At 33.7% G+C, this 15,796-nt stretch overlaps 1 protein-coding gene across 7 annotated transcripts in view; it reads right to left on the bottom strand.

The window, feature by feature from the left end:
- Positions 1-15,796, bottom strand: part of Erbb4 (erb-b2 receptor tyrosine kinase 4) — a 1,059,983-nt gene that overhangs the window by 488,673 nt on the left and 555,514 nt on the right. For all 7 annotated transcript variants that reach the window (XM_058585185.1, XM_046462890.2, XM_046462893.2 and 4 more), the window contains one exon: positions 215-401. In XM_058585185.1, coding sequence (XP_058441168.1) covers positions 215-401 — 187 coding nt within the window. The remainder of the gene's footprint in view (positions 1-214; positions 402-15,796) is intronic.

The following is a 15,796-nucleotide window of genomic DNA, read 5'->3' as shown; positions in this document are numbered from 1 at the left end:
TGTTCTGCTGAGATATGGTACTATGGTATCTTTCAAACTGCACTTACAAAATCTGTAAATAAAAGCAAGGGAATCACAGGGCATCATTACGCAAAAAATGAATAAATAGTCTATGTTTAAATGCTCTGCAGTGTAATTCTTTCTAACACATACTACAGTAACCACATTACATTGATAATGAAAGTACATTTGCTATTTCTGATGTTTTTCTTACCTGTCAAGTTCTTTAATCCAAGTTCTTGTAGTCCAAAGTTTCCATCTTTTCTGTAGTTTAGAAATATTGCCAAAGCATACCGATCTTCATAAAGTTTTGTTCCACGGATGATGCGTAAATTCTCCAGAGGCAGGTAACGAAACTGGTTAAGAGCCACTAACACATAGCCTGTGACTTCTCGAATAGACTGAAAAGACACAAACAATAGTCTCTGTTAGAAAGTAAAGTTAACTTGTCAATGTGTCTATGCAGTCATTTAGATAAAAATAAATAACTTCATTCTAATTTTCAGTTTTTAATTTAATATACAAATTTCCATATCACATTCTTATTCTGTTCCATATTCATGTTCATAATGAAATACAAGATCATAAAGGCTTGGGATCTCATTTGAAGGATAAGTGGTATTTCTTTCAAAAAGTTATGCATCAGCTTATAATAAAATAATGGATTTTGTTTTATGAGACATTCCTCATACTTGAGATTTGAAAAGAGTTAAAGGAATAAAGGTCTCATCTATTGACAGACTACAATGAGGTAAGGACACATTACCATCAATCAAACTTTACATAGAGAAGCAAATTGGTAAGCTTATTACAAGTAAACCAAGCTGCATTAGTTTGTAAATTTGGGGATAGATTAACAATGACTGTAATGGTGTTTAGAGCTTTATTTATCAAAGAACATTAGCCCTGCACATCTCTAGGGAACATATTTATAAAGAACATGTATTAAAAACTGATTGTTACCTCTAAATTCATTACAACAACAATTTTTATTTTTACTATCTACTATTTAAATTTAATTGTCTATGAGTTAATTATTTAAAGGGTTGTGAGACATTTTAGAGCAAAACATAACAACTAAAAGCTTTGAGTTTCATCTTAAGTTATAGTTTTCAGTAAAATGATCAAGAGCATCATAACAGCTATGTACATAAGTTAAACATTCTTTTAAAATAAAAATAATACGAGTATTAAAGTACTTTTTACTATTTAATAGCAACCACATTATTTTAAACCTTTTTGATTCAGTTGTCCCAGTGTCCAGTCTTTTCTCCTTCCTTCCTTCCTTCCTTCCTTCCTTTCTTTCTTCTCTATCTCTTCTCATTCCCTTGGTGATCTTACCCAGTTTCAAGTTTGATGCTGTCCCAGCATTTATCACTACACTCTCCCCTAAACTGAAGACTTATATATCCAATTGTCTAGTAAATATTCTCATTTGGATGTTGAAGAGACTTTTCAGATACACTTATCAAAAGCTGAACTCCTATCTTCCCTCTCCATTCCTATAGCAGACTTGCTCAGCTTACTGGAAGTCAATCCATCCTTTCTGATTTTTAGCCATAACATTCACCTTCTTTTATAAAGCAAATGTGATCCATCCTATTTATTTCACATTCAAAAAGATCCGGTACCACTCTCATCCACAATTACCACCCGACCCACTACTGTTCCTCATCAAGATTATTGCAATAGTTCTACCTGTGTCTACTCTTTTCCTTTTAAGGTGTATTTTCAGTCAAAGCTAGAAAGGATCCTCTTAAAATATGAATCAAATCATGACACTTCAATGTATTTCTTGAGCACTCTGGCCCTTCTCTGACTAAACCCTTCACCACCAGTCTACTGGGTCAAGAAAAACACTTATATGGAGTCTGTACTCCATTCTCCCTAATCATACATCAAACCTCCTGATTCTTCAAGCCTTTATCCAAGGCCTTTGAGATCACCTTCTGCCTCCTGGCTCCCCAGTAGTAAGTAGTCTGTGCCACCAAGGTGCACAAATCTAAGAAGAAAGGGTGGTCTTTATACATGTCTAAAGATAGAGAATTCAGACAGTGGCTAGGTGGGAACTCCTATTCACTTGCAAAAAAGACCTCCTGCAGTGTGGAACAAAACTGGATTGAAAAGAATCAGTTGGAGGCCCATTTCTCCCCACACCACTGCATTCCTAAGGAGTCAAAAATCCTAATGTTGTGCTTGGGCTAAATTGATATAAATTTATACCTGTCAAAGTGGGATGATAAAACACTTAATTTAATAATCACTTATAACAAAAAATAAAACACAAAATATATTGCAGTCCATTTATACTTTACACCTGGTCTCCCAATTCTTAGGTATAAGCATGCTGCCAATAATCACCTAGAAGCATGAATCTTAATGAAGCAAAATGGAAATGAAGAGGCAAGGAATGTCTGAAATTCCTAAAATCTGGCATCAGATGAAAACTTTGAGTCACTATGGATATTCTTGAGACAGGGTCTTAGAGTAAAAAGCTGAATACTGAAGGCAAAATAAAAAGGTAGAAACTCAGCTGCAGAATGTATTGCTTTGAGGCCACTATCTGCTTGAAATTGCATTTGCCTAGAGAGCACTACACCACTATAGCTCCTCCTTCAATCACTGTTCCATTGAATTTTTACCTCTTCTAGTTCTTAGAAGAGGTGTAAGGATCCCGAGAAATGTCGGAGAAAGAGACCACCAAGTGACCACTCATGCAATTGGCAGAAGGGGGATTTATTGAACCAGCATGCTGGGGCTCCGTGCCCACTCAAGAAGGGAAAGCAGCCCAGAGCCCCGAGCAGGGGCTGAGCACTGCTTAAGTACACTTTTTGGGGAGGGCGGAGGGATTTGTATACACCAGAACAAATCATCATTGGGCACGGGAAAATTGAACAACAACTCCTAAACCTGATTAGTTCATTCATTGGCGGGAACAGGTCAGGCTGGAGTGATAGGTCATTCCTAAGGAGGGGGTTACATTTAAACTGATTGGTCCAGGCCCTGCAATGCCTGTGTGCAACCACACAGAGCCCTTCAGTTATTAAATAACCAGACAATCAGGGGAAATGTTTACTGGGCGGTTCTAAGCATTGTCTTAACAGCTAACTCAGACCTTGCAGCTTAGAAACTTTTACAACACCCGGTCTTTTACCCCTTTAACTTTTACGCTTTAACTTCAATTTCTTTCACCCTTACAGAGGGATCAAAATATGTTGTGACATCATATGGGATCAAAAGTAAAATTCATTCATTTATTATAAAATAACTTATCTTTTAACTTGTACACAATAATTATCTGGTCACTAAGGTAAATGTTGGTAAATGAGGTTATATCATCAATCTTCTACCTAGAATAAGTAGAAAAATCCATCATTCCTGCTCATATTTCTCCAACCCCATTTAAGAAGTGACTTTTCTTATCAAAAACTGTAAAAACCCATTCATATATTCCAGGATGGAGGAAGATATAAATGGTTTTAGAAGAAAGAATGCAGGTAAAGAGCACTCAGGCAAGAAAAGGTTAATGAGCAAAGAAGCAATGTTATTAGCAATTGTGCAGCATTTATCAGAGGGAGAAATCTTTCTAGATAATAATTGATAAAGATGCTCCACTTGATAAGGCTTTTGTACCACACATTAGCTGCAAATAACCTATAAATATAAAGAACTCTAGTACATATAGTATGTACAATCCAAGAACAATACTGAACACAGAGGAGGATCAAATAATACAGAAGAGGAAGTTCCAAGTACCCTTAGCTACAAGAAAAAAATAAACTACAACTAAGAATAACTTTGCTTTCACATATTAACACATTTATATTAGATTTAATTGTTTTATAAAATGTATACACTTCTCATTTCAGCATGTGCATTAAATTATAATTAGAAACACTTTTGTTACCTTTATGGAGTCACATGAGAAGCAATACCTACTCCTTTGTAGAGATTTCGGTACTGAAGAGATTGGTTGTTACAGCTGATGTTTGTGTCTCTTTCATTATCTGTTCTCTTTATTACTCTCTGGTATTGCAAAATGGCATGTATTGCTTAAATGTTAGCTCAACAAATATCCTCATCGTATGTACACTGGACATCATTCCATGTTACTGCTGTGAATGCATGCATGAAGGCCATTTTGAACAAAGCCACCAGTATGAAGACCCACGTTAATTACTGGATCATAATGATGGTGAATAAGTGAATCACTTTATCTCTGACCTCCCTATTGCCTACACACAGAAATAATGTAAATAAAAGGAAACAAAAGATGATCACAAATCTCTCAACCCCAAATTTGTTGCTCTAATCTCTTACATCTAGGGGATCTCATGGAACTAAAAGATTTTTAAAGAGTTACAGCAGATAAATATAAATTTCTAATATCTAAAGGCTCTGTGTTCTCTTTTCTAGTATCCATAGTCACACTTTCTCCCCATGAACAAATATGTTGAAGTAGCTCAAAAGGAAACTCTGCTGCAGAACTGAGTGGCAATGTTCACTGACCACTAATAAAATGATAGAAAACAGTGATGGCAGGATCACTTAAATGCTGAAAGAGAGTCAATAACATGGGTTTAGCTAATATTGGCAGATCTGGGTAAGAACTTGAGCAATATATAAGAGTGTAAATTAAGTGTTACAATATTTGATAAGGCCATGCAATCATGTCAAATACTCATTGTTACTCTCCTTTCAGCTATTGGAAAGAATCTCCATAACACTATTTTTACCATCTCACAAATTTTATGAAAATGATAACTTTAAAAGAATAGACTTACCAAGGGTAAATAATGGTAAGGAATATGGACTTCTCTTCCAGACAAAGCTATTCTCAAAACCTACCCTCTGAACTTATTAGTTTTGTGGACTTGATCAAGTTGTTAAACCTCAATGGTCCTCAATGTTCCATGTTTGAAAATGAGATACTACTAATATGTCTATAACAAAGCTGTACTAAGGATTGAACAATATAAAATAGAGTCTATCAAATAGTAATGTTTAATAGACACTAGTCATTACCAATATTATTTCTGATAATAGTCAGGTAGATGAACTATCTGGGAAGAGCTCAATGAAAATAAAATAATTATAATTACATAAGAAGCATTGCTATTAATCTCTCTGTTATGTAATCTTCAGTATATTTATATCATACCTCTGCAATTTGTACTTTATTCTTGAACTTCAGGAATGACTCTTTATACTCTTTTGTGCCTGTGTTATAGCTCTTAGTATAGACTCTGGCATTGAACGGATATTCAATAATGGCTGTTGAATGGAGTAGAACTGAAAAATGGAAAGCAATGCTCAAGGTCTTTGTAGATTTTGTTTTTCACAGAAAATGATTTTATGAACTTGCTACTAATAAAAAACTTTGCTTGAACAATATTATCATGATCTATGCCCAGGGACCGCAGTAGTAAATAGAAATATTTGGAATGTCTAGGCTAAGAGATAACATTGACTTTGGTTCCTGCTTACTAACAGTTTAGTCCAGAAACTCTACCTATTTTAACAACCACATCTTCCTCTACATGGGTTAAGCTTCTGCTCAATGAAACTGATTGATTCCTATTGTCAGTGTTTGCTCCTACAGATGCTTTGTTCAGGAAGTGAACACAACTGAAGATTATTAAAACTTTAAATGCTGAGAACTCTTCTAAATTAAGAGACAATTTCTTTTTCTTATGGCATCTGATAATGGAAATAAAGAGGTATGGGAAAATGAAAGAAAAATTATCAACTTCCCATTCCATATTAGCAATAATCCCAGAAACAAAAAAGAACACAAGAATTTTTTTCTAAGTGTAAAGAAATTTAATAATTATTTCTCCCAGTTATAATATTTTAGGAAAATTGTGAAATCTACAGTTATAAACTTTCTGAGATTTTCAAAGGTTGTCATTAAAAGATCAGATAAGATTGTATTGGTTCCCTAGGTTATCTTTGTACCTACAGATTATTTCTGAAAAGTCCAATTCTATTATTTCTAAATTTGTATTTCATTTAACAACAGTTTAAACAACTAGTAATATTATTTTATTTGCTATAACTGCCTTATTCTTTTCATTGTTGTCAGTGGTTTTCACCAAATTAGTCATTAGTGGAAATGGATAATAGCTCTGCTAACATTCCTTTATCTATCTTAAGATTTAAGTGATTGTGATACACACAAATTTTGAATATTTAATCAGCATTTAGGAAGAATTTTACAAAGATTAAAATCAATTATATATTGTGTAAAATATAAATGTGTAAATGTGTAAAACTGATTCCTAGATTTTTACCTACTCCAATTATGCAGTAAATCCAAGTTTTAAGTTATCTTTCTTTGTTATAAACATCTCTTTGAAAATATAACTATTTTCTATTGCTAAAACCTTCTGCAATGAATCCAAATAGTTCTGAATTCTAAATTGCTACTCTTTTGTCTTATGTACTCATTCCCAATTAGTTATCACCCACAAATTGTACTAATACATTCCATCGGTGAGGACATCCACAGACATAAGAGTGATTGTTTTAGACAGTAGACCTCAGATTAAATAAATACGTAGTATCACAGAGAGGAGTAAGAAACAGGGAACTATGGTGGCAGTGAGGGGGATAAATTGGGGTGTGGGCAGAAAGTCCCTCTGCTAGTAATGACAACAGAATTTATGTGTTGTTTGAGGGTGACAAATGCTGTAGTGAATTGCAGCCTCTGTATCAGTAAGATTTTCCATTATGTTTCCCTAGACAATTAATTTCTGTTCCTGCTCCTCCTGGCACAGCTGGGAATAACTAAAGCAGAGAATGTTCTTAACTATGACATAATATTAAAAAGCTTACCAGAAGAAAATAATAAGCTTATAACAAATATCACATATTCCTACTCTTATAGAGATAGTGCATTTTGCTTTGCATTCTGATTTCCATTTGTCCATTGCTTAAAACTCTGTTTATACCACCGTAGCAAGCAGGACTCAAAGTCTAGTCTAATTAAATTTGGAAAAATAGAGTGATGTGAAATATCATATACCTGACTGCAGTAGAGTAGAATTCATGCTCATTATACATTCATTCATCACAGGCCACATAGCCAGTTCTCAGCTCATCACTTCTTTGCACTAAACACCTTTAGACCCTTTGAAAAGAGGAGTACATAACTTACCTCTCCAGAAGTACCCATCATTTTCTTTGAACTCTGTATTTTCCTGAGTTGACTAGAGAATTCTTAATAGTCCTCCTTTAGAACTACATTTCCAATTTCCCTTCATCTCCTGACCACATGTAGACTATATCTCTTCTGTATCACAGACTTGTTAGGCTAGAGTTAGGTTTGTTAAATTAAATTTAGACTTAACACTTCCTCCCTACTTTGAACTCCAACATAGTGAACTGTGACCTAACTTAGGAAAACAAACTACAACAAATAATTTATTCCTGTAAAAAGTCAGTCCCTAGTATTATGTAAAATCATAATGTCCCAATAAAATAAATAAAAATAGTAAAAAGGTAACCAAGTCTTAGCCAATCATAGTAGGGTACCAACTAATCAGATTTCATTCACATGAGGTAATGCCTCATCATACCATGTTCAAATAAAGCAAATATCAAGCTACAATTAATTTGCTTCTCTAAAGCACTTCCTTTTTCTGTCTATAAATAATGCCTGCTCATATTGCTGGGTGGAGTTATTTGAACCTCTTCCTGGTTCTGAATGCTGCCTGATTCATAAATCATTCTTTGCTCACAAAATTCTGCTGTTGAATTTGTCTAAATGTTTTAATGGATTATACAAATTGTGAGCTTCTGTAGATATATTTCAATAATCATAGACATGTCTCAATTAAACCTGTATTCCTAATTTTAACAATTTGTGATCATCTATAGTATTAAATTCATGCTTATTCTATCAAATATACATATTAAATGTCTCATAATGAATTTCACTGAACTTAGATATGCTGCAAAAATGAAAAAAAAAATAGTAAGAATACATGGAGATATTTGAGTTAAACTGTTTAAGTAGACAACATAAACCAAAAAGAAATTTTTAGTTGTCAGCACTTTCATATAAGTGAGGCTACATATGATTCGAACATTATAATATTACCATATTGTACATGTGTTGATGAATATTCCCTTACACAGAGAAAGTGTTAGCCCAATTCAGTCTAGTGATTTAATCCATGTGCTATAACCTGACAGATCCTGGGTTTGATACTTGTCACTGACTTTGTACAAGTTGAGTCCACAGAAGATAATCATTTTTTATTGATCAAATTTTTGCATTATTGATATCATATTATTGCATTTATTGATCAATTTTTATTGCATCATATTATTAATTTTCAACTTTAAAAATATTTTGTGTAGTTTAAGCATGTTAAATAATATATGAGCATACATGTTTGATATTATGGTTGATTAATAAGCATTACATAGTGCATAATGATGTAGACTATTATGAACTGAAAGATAATCTACCCCCTAAATTTACAAGTTGAAGCACTATGCCCCAGTACCTCATATTGTGACTATGTTTGGAGACAGAGTCCTTAAAAAGATGATTAAATTAAATTGAGACCATTAGGGTGGGCCCCATTCCAATGTGACTCATGTCCTTTAAAAAAAAAAAAAAAGTTGGATCACAGACAGGCACCAAGGAAAGACCATGTGAAGACACATGGAGAACATGGTCATCTCAAGGCAAGGAAATAAGCCTCCGAAAATATCAACCCTATGAATACATTGATCACATATGTCTAGGCTCCAGGGACTATGAGGAAATAAGTATCTGTTGTTCAAGTCACCCTGTCTCTGGTTCTTTGTTATGATAACCCAAGCAAACTAATGTACTGCTTATATCCTTATCTTGAAATTCAGTAGTGTTCCATTGAGTAAACTATTTAATCCTTCTGTGGCTCAGTTTCCTGACCTATATCATGAGAACAATTGGATCTCCAAATTCTAAGATTATTTTGAAAAGTGAATTCCTATATATTGCTTAACAAAACCCAGGCTCATAGCAGGTCCTCAGTATCAACCTTTATTGTTTTTCTGAATCCAGAATCTTAACTTTTATCCAATGGGTTGCCTCTGTTTGCATAGAATATATAAAAATTTCTTTTTCTATTTCTAAAGGGATAACTATGAATCACCAAAGTTTAGATGAGAAAACTGCTTGGTACCATTTCAACCTACAATTGAAAGTTACAGTTTCATGTCTGAGGTCTTTTCAAAATGTGATTTTTTTTCCCCCTCTCAAAATTTAAAACAAGGAAAATGGGCCTTCATAAAATGATGTCTGACAACAGCTGCCTCTGCTGAAAAGCATATGGGAAATGGCCTTTGAGGATTCAGAAGCTAGAGGTGACTGCTTCTGTGACTAGTCTGTTGTTATTTTTAAATGAAAAGGGTGAGCAATTTCAGAAATCAAAAGCCAAAGTATCAGGCTTGCATTTGACAAGATGCCAAGATACACTTTAGTATCTGTCTAATACTTGGCCATAAACACATAAAACAAAAGCCTTAATTAATTTATAAAGAACACTTTCTTTAGTTATCTCCAGTGACAACAAGGTCTGATGTTATTATGGTGCTCTTAATATTCAACTTAAAACATATAGAGCATGCTTTCTATGGACATTTGTGGGAAAAATCACAACTACAAATATAACATAAGTTGAGACCAGGGACATACAGAAATTGATTTTTGTATTTAGGTATCCTTATATAAATCAACCATTCCTAAGTTGTCATTTACTGTTTCTACTAATTATTTTAGCTTGCACTTATCTTGTATTTTCTGTATGTGAGGCATTCTTTTTTTAAAGACAAAGAGAGAATATTTTTAATATTTATTTTTTAGTTTTCGGTGGACACAACATCTTTATTTTATTTTTATGTGGTGCTGAGGATCGAACCCAGTGCCCTGAGCATGCCAGGCAAGTGTGCTACTGCTTGAGCCACATCCCCAGTCCCTATGTGAGGCATCTTTAAATTGTATCTTACATCACTTACTCATCACATCACTCTGAATGTTACTAAGTCTCACAGGTGAAAAAGCTAAATAAAGTGAGAACACTTACACAAAGTCACACAGGTGAAAAGTGAAGGAAAAAATATTAAAATGACAACCACCACTAGGAAAAAAAAAAAAAAAAAACTCCTGAAAATCTTGTTATTCTGGAGATCTGAATCCCAATTTCTTTCAAAATGTGGGAACAGTTACTCCTGTGTTTAAAGTAGTATCCATTGTAACACAATCTAAAATTGAGTTTTAGGAATAACACTTTCCAGGGTTTCTTTATGGCAAAAATATGAGCTTAGCTAGAGCATATCTTACAAGTAACTCTAGCATGCTTCACATATTTTTAAAGGCAAAATCTGCTACAAATATACACAGTAAAATGCCTTTAAAGTTTTTAAACCCCCATTCTCTTAGGTAGTAGGAAAGTAAGGACCTTTTCATACAGATATGTAGAATCAAATGGGTTTCTATGCAAACAAATGATGGAAATATGATAAAACCGTCCTTACATAAAGAATTAAAAACAGCATTACTAACAGGTGCATCAGGAATAGAGATAAAAGACACTTGTGCTTCAAACTTAGGAGTTCCTCATTTGTTGCATAACCACATAATGATACTCTGCTGAACATAGGTTTTCTCAATTAAGACAAACAAAAAAGCAAAGACTAATTTGCATAAAATTTGGAAAATAAACAATATCTGAAAGCAATTACCACATAGTAGGTATTTAATACATATGTGCTTGACTTCTCTTCCTCCAAAAAGTCCTTAAGGCTCAATGTCTCAGCATCATCCACCCACCCACATACCCATTCAACTATTTATTCCTCTATGTTTATTATTCCCCTACTATGTGAAAGACACTATTCAAGGTCTTTGAAGACCTAAGGGTTGGAAAAGTAATACAACAGACATAATCCCCACTTTATGGAGAGTGGTTACTTCTTTCATTATTTCCAATCTTTTTCTAATGACAAGATCAGTGCAAAGAAAACAAGGTTCCCCTGAGAAAGGTTAATAATGACTTGATAGTTGACTCCTGCATCTTTAATATTTCAAATATAAATCATTTATTTTAAGATTCAAGTCCCAAACATGTATTTATCTTGTTATAAAATTATTTAATATTCTGTTATATATCATCACCTTCAACTTTTGAGCATTTATAGTTTCTTCCCCACATGATTTCATACTGAGATATGCACTTATATGTGTGCATTTCTGTGTGTTCATCAGTTTCAAGTAAACAACTTCATTATCAGATATTTTCTTCAATTTTTCTCTTTTCCTGGAATTTTATAGTGAAGACATCATTATGGTATCTTCTGAGACAGCACACACATTACTTCCAAGGTAAAAATACATTGATCTTAAAATATCTTCTTAAAATGCTGTTGTCTATTTTGGTTTCACTCATTCACAAATTGTACTTTGGGTGTTTGAGAAGGTATGCTTTGTTCTGAGTGTTAAAGATATATAAAGCATGACCCTGACCCTTAGAAGGTAACAAACACTGTGGAAGATAGACATGGAGGGGAAAAAAGGGAATAAAATACTTAAGATGCCACAGTGGAACTGTCATAAGGACCCTGGACTTTAGAAAGTAGTGACAAACATAATGGGGCATGAACAGCATCCTGTGGATATACAGGGATGAAGCAGAAACTCTGCCTGAGGAACATTATTAATGGAGGAAAATTTTGTTAGGGTATTAGACAATTGCCTGAGCCCTGAAAGGTGAAGTGTCCCCGAGGGATTTGGCACCTAGACTGTGATTTTGTCACACTAAAACAAAACAGGATTTCATAATTCTGGGTCTGGAGCAAGAAAGTATACTAGATTGAAGTGTCTGATCATACCAGCTAATGAGGAAACTATCAAAAACTATAAGGAAATCACAAAAGGACTTAGAATCAATTGGGAGAGAGATTTTGTGGTCAATGATGAGATATTTGAATTTCAGAACTGTCAATCATTATAAATAATCAAACCCATCAACTATATCTGATTTCATAATAATATTATATGATATTAAACTGCTAATTTTATTTTCTTAGGAGAAAATAATGAAATGCTGATCCTGTTTTTTAAATATGAACTATAGCATTGAATAACAAAATAATAGATTAAAGGGAGTGTATTAGTCTATTTGGGCTTCTACAAAAACCCATCACAGACTGGATGTTTTATATACAAGAGAAATTTGTTTCTAACAATTTTGGATTCTAGGGAATCCAAGATAAAGGCAGTGGAATATTGAGTGTATAGTAAGCCCATTTAGTGGTTCACAGAAGGCCATCTTTTTGCTGTGTCTTCATATGGCAGAAGGGATAAGGGAGCCCTCTGATTTCCCTCTAATAAGGCACCCATCTCCTTCCTAATAACCTTGCAATGACCAATACTATTCTTGGTCAATAGGTCTCAACATAGGAATTTTGTACAGACTCCAGCATTCACTCTTTTTAAGGCAGAAATATTTATAAAATATTCCAACTAAGAAGTTAAATCTAAATGTTAAAATTAAATCAAACTATATTTGTTAATTATTTGTAACAAATGAACTTTACCAATTTAAGATACCGTAAAAGGAAAAGATTGGGAGCTACAGGGAACTATTTTCTTCACGATTTTCCTCAAAACCTTAAACTTTTCTAAAATACAATTATCTCTTTTGAAAACTGGTGCATTACAATTCTGAAATTTCCTATGAATTAATGGCTCTAGAGAATTCAGCATCAATAGCTAATAAGAACAACTATTAGAATAGGGAAAATGGTTGGAGGCAATTCTCAATGGAATTTCTGCATGACCTCTATCAGTTTTTGATCAGGACTAATTTTTTTTCAAGAATATTCAGATACTAAACCAGCCTTGGAAGGTAGAACATTAGCTTTCTCATCACAGAAGGCAAATTTGATAGCAGCCTTCTCTGTAACAATGGTATTTTGTGAGCTCAGTGTTCTTCAATTGTAACACAAATTCATCTTGCATAGATGTTGAACTTTTTCCTGCTTCTCAATCATCCTCATGGAATTTGTCCCCAGGAGTAATGTGAACCAATGTAAACATGAAACCTGCTCAATGCTGTGTCATGGAGTTTCATGCCTTCTACCAACACAAGTGACAGATAAACGGGTTAGTTTGAAAATGGGATAAAATCTCAGATACTTGATGGCCCCCAAAGATAAGATGACATCATGTTCCTCCTGCTACAGGAACACTACCGCCTGGGGTTGCATCAGAGGGATTAAACATGGGTATAACAAACTCAGCAGATCTAACTGCCAACTTGTTGGAAGTGAAGAAAGTAGGAAAACATATTAAACTCTATCGTGAATATGCATGATACAATTAACATTCTTCACTTAAAATAAAACAAGCTCTGCAAAATTACTTGTGTTAAAAAATAAGTAAATAATTTCTACAAAGTAATGATGATGATTACTCTAGAGAACAAAAGCATTTGACATTAGGAAGGGATTTCTGGGGAGCTAGTCAAGTTCTATTTCTTGATGTAGGTTGATATTTACAAGGGTGTAAAGTAAGCCTTTCAAACTTCTTAAGCTATACATTTGTTTTGTGAACTCTTTAGTATGTGTATTATATTTGCAGGATACAAATACAAAAAAAAAAAAAGAAGAAGTTATCGGATATAAAACAAAAGGAAGGACATAAAGATGTCCCTTGATTTCTACATCTCACTATATAGGAAATGTTTGATACAGGAAATTAGGAGGTAAACAATTTTAGGTTGCATAGTATTCCTTTCTATTCAATTTTTTCAGCTCAAACTGAATGCATTAATCAGGAACACTGATGCAGAGAAAGTCTAAGACCCCTGAATGGAAAATGAGGCAAGAGGGACAGATGACTCATTTGGAAAAGGAAAGGTAGAAATTCCAAACATTATGCCACACAATGGTGAGTTAGTGGCACTGTGTACAGGGAAATTAGGCTGTAATTTGTTTTGTTTGTGCAATTATCTCCATGAATGCAGTGAAAAAAATGGGGATTTTTGGTAAGTGGCTGGTGGGGAGAGAAAAGTTAGTAAATTCTTGCCAGGTAAGAGATGACACAAGAAATTAATACCCCAATAACAGGGCTAATATCCAAGTGTATTTTGGAGGTAGAATAATAAATACGTTAGTAATTTACTAGCTATGAGGATTAAGGAAGAACAAGACATAGAAAATGCCTGAAGGTGCTGCTGGCATCTAGTGGACAGAGATCTGGGAGGTTGAAAGAATGGTCAGGTCCAAAATGCTAATGCCAAGGGTGAAAGAACTTAGAATCAACTTTCTAATTTGAGGCAAAGGTTTAATTTTATTGATTGTAGAGTTGCCTTTGGGATTTTCTCAAAGGAAATGATTATGATTATGATGATGATGATGATAATAATAATAATAATAATAATAATAATAATAATGACAACATTGTTTGCTAGTATACTATTATGATAATCAATAAGATATTTATATAATTTTAAGAAAATTTACATTAGTATTCTTATAATAATATCTGATTCCTTTTTTTGTTTGTTTGTTTTGCAGTACTTTAATCAAATTCATAGCCAGAATAAGAACTCTGAGATATAGCCCCCAATGATATCTGTTTTCTTGAACTTAACTTATCACTATAAAAATATAAGCAGGCAGCAACATAGCTTGATAGACTGATAGAGACAGATGAATGGAGGTAGGTAGAGTATATGCATAAATATGTATTAATATGGGTAAATTGTACAGAAATAGGTATTCATCCCTTGTCTCCTCCCCCCCCCTTCCCTCTGTCTCTTCTGCTCTGCAATTTTATAACCTTATTTTGTAGTAGCAAAGCTTTCTACATTGATGTTTTTCCCATTCTCTGTTTAAAAGCTTGCCTAACACTACTTGGGAACATTAAGGTTAAGATGTTATTATAGCAAATTTATATTTTAAAAAATGTCAGACATTTCTGTTACCCATCCTCTTTTCTCTCTGAGAAGATATCTTTTATTAGAAAGTATAATCTTATAGTCTTCAAGCTGTACTTTGTAACCAAATTAATTTAAATATAAAATATAGTAACATTTCCCAGATAGGATCAAATGAATGGTCTCTTAGTAACTTGTTACATGTGCAGTAGAAAATGTTTGTCATCATCTATTTATTTATTCTCATTGACAGTTTTCCCTTTGTTTCTCTCTTACAGCTTCCTTTTGGAAAGGGACTTACTAAGCATACCACCAGCATAGGTGACAACACTGGATTATTGTTCCAGAGGTGGGGGTCACAGGTTCCTAATATGCACATCAGCACCAGAGACATCAATATCATTTTCATCTTCTAGAGGAGGAACGTAGATATTGACTTGTTTTCATTCAACCTCCTCCTCCTCCTTCATCATCATCACAGCGTTCACATTTTCTACGCACATTATACTTTACAAAGTCCTTTCACATAAATATCACATTTAATCTTCAATCAGCCACTTCTGAAACAATTTACTACATTTCAACCAATTTCTTTTCAGAATGATGTTAAATGATCAAATGCCTTAGGGCTTTGTGTTCATGAACTACAAGAATCTTAGAAAGGAAGTGATACTAATAAAATGATGACAAGGTGACATTTGATTTAACATCCTTGAATTTCACCACTGAAAAAATTTTCACCCTTCTTTCCTGCTGCATGTTCTCTTAATCCTCCACTAATTTCCTTAAGCAGACCTAGATACTACAATCTGATGCAATCTCTACCAGCTGACACACAGAAATAAAACTTACAAAAT

The sequence above is a fragment of the Marmota monax genome, unplaced genomic scaffold, assembly GCF_021218885.2.
Source record: "Marmota monax isolate L192 unplaced genomic scaffold, Marmota_monax_Labrador192_F-V1.1 WCK01_AAM20220418_F8-fsc00136, whole genome shotgun sequence".
Classification (NCBI taxonomy): Eukaryota; Metazoa; Chordata; class Mammalia; order Rodentia; family Sciuridae; genus Marmota; species Marmota monax.
Note: the sequence above shows the minus strand (reverse complement) of the source record. Positions and strands in the feature narration are given on the sequence as shown.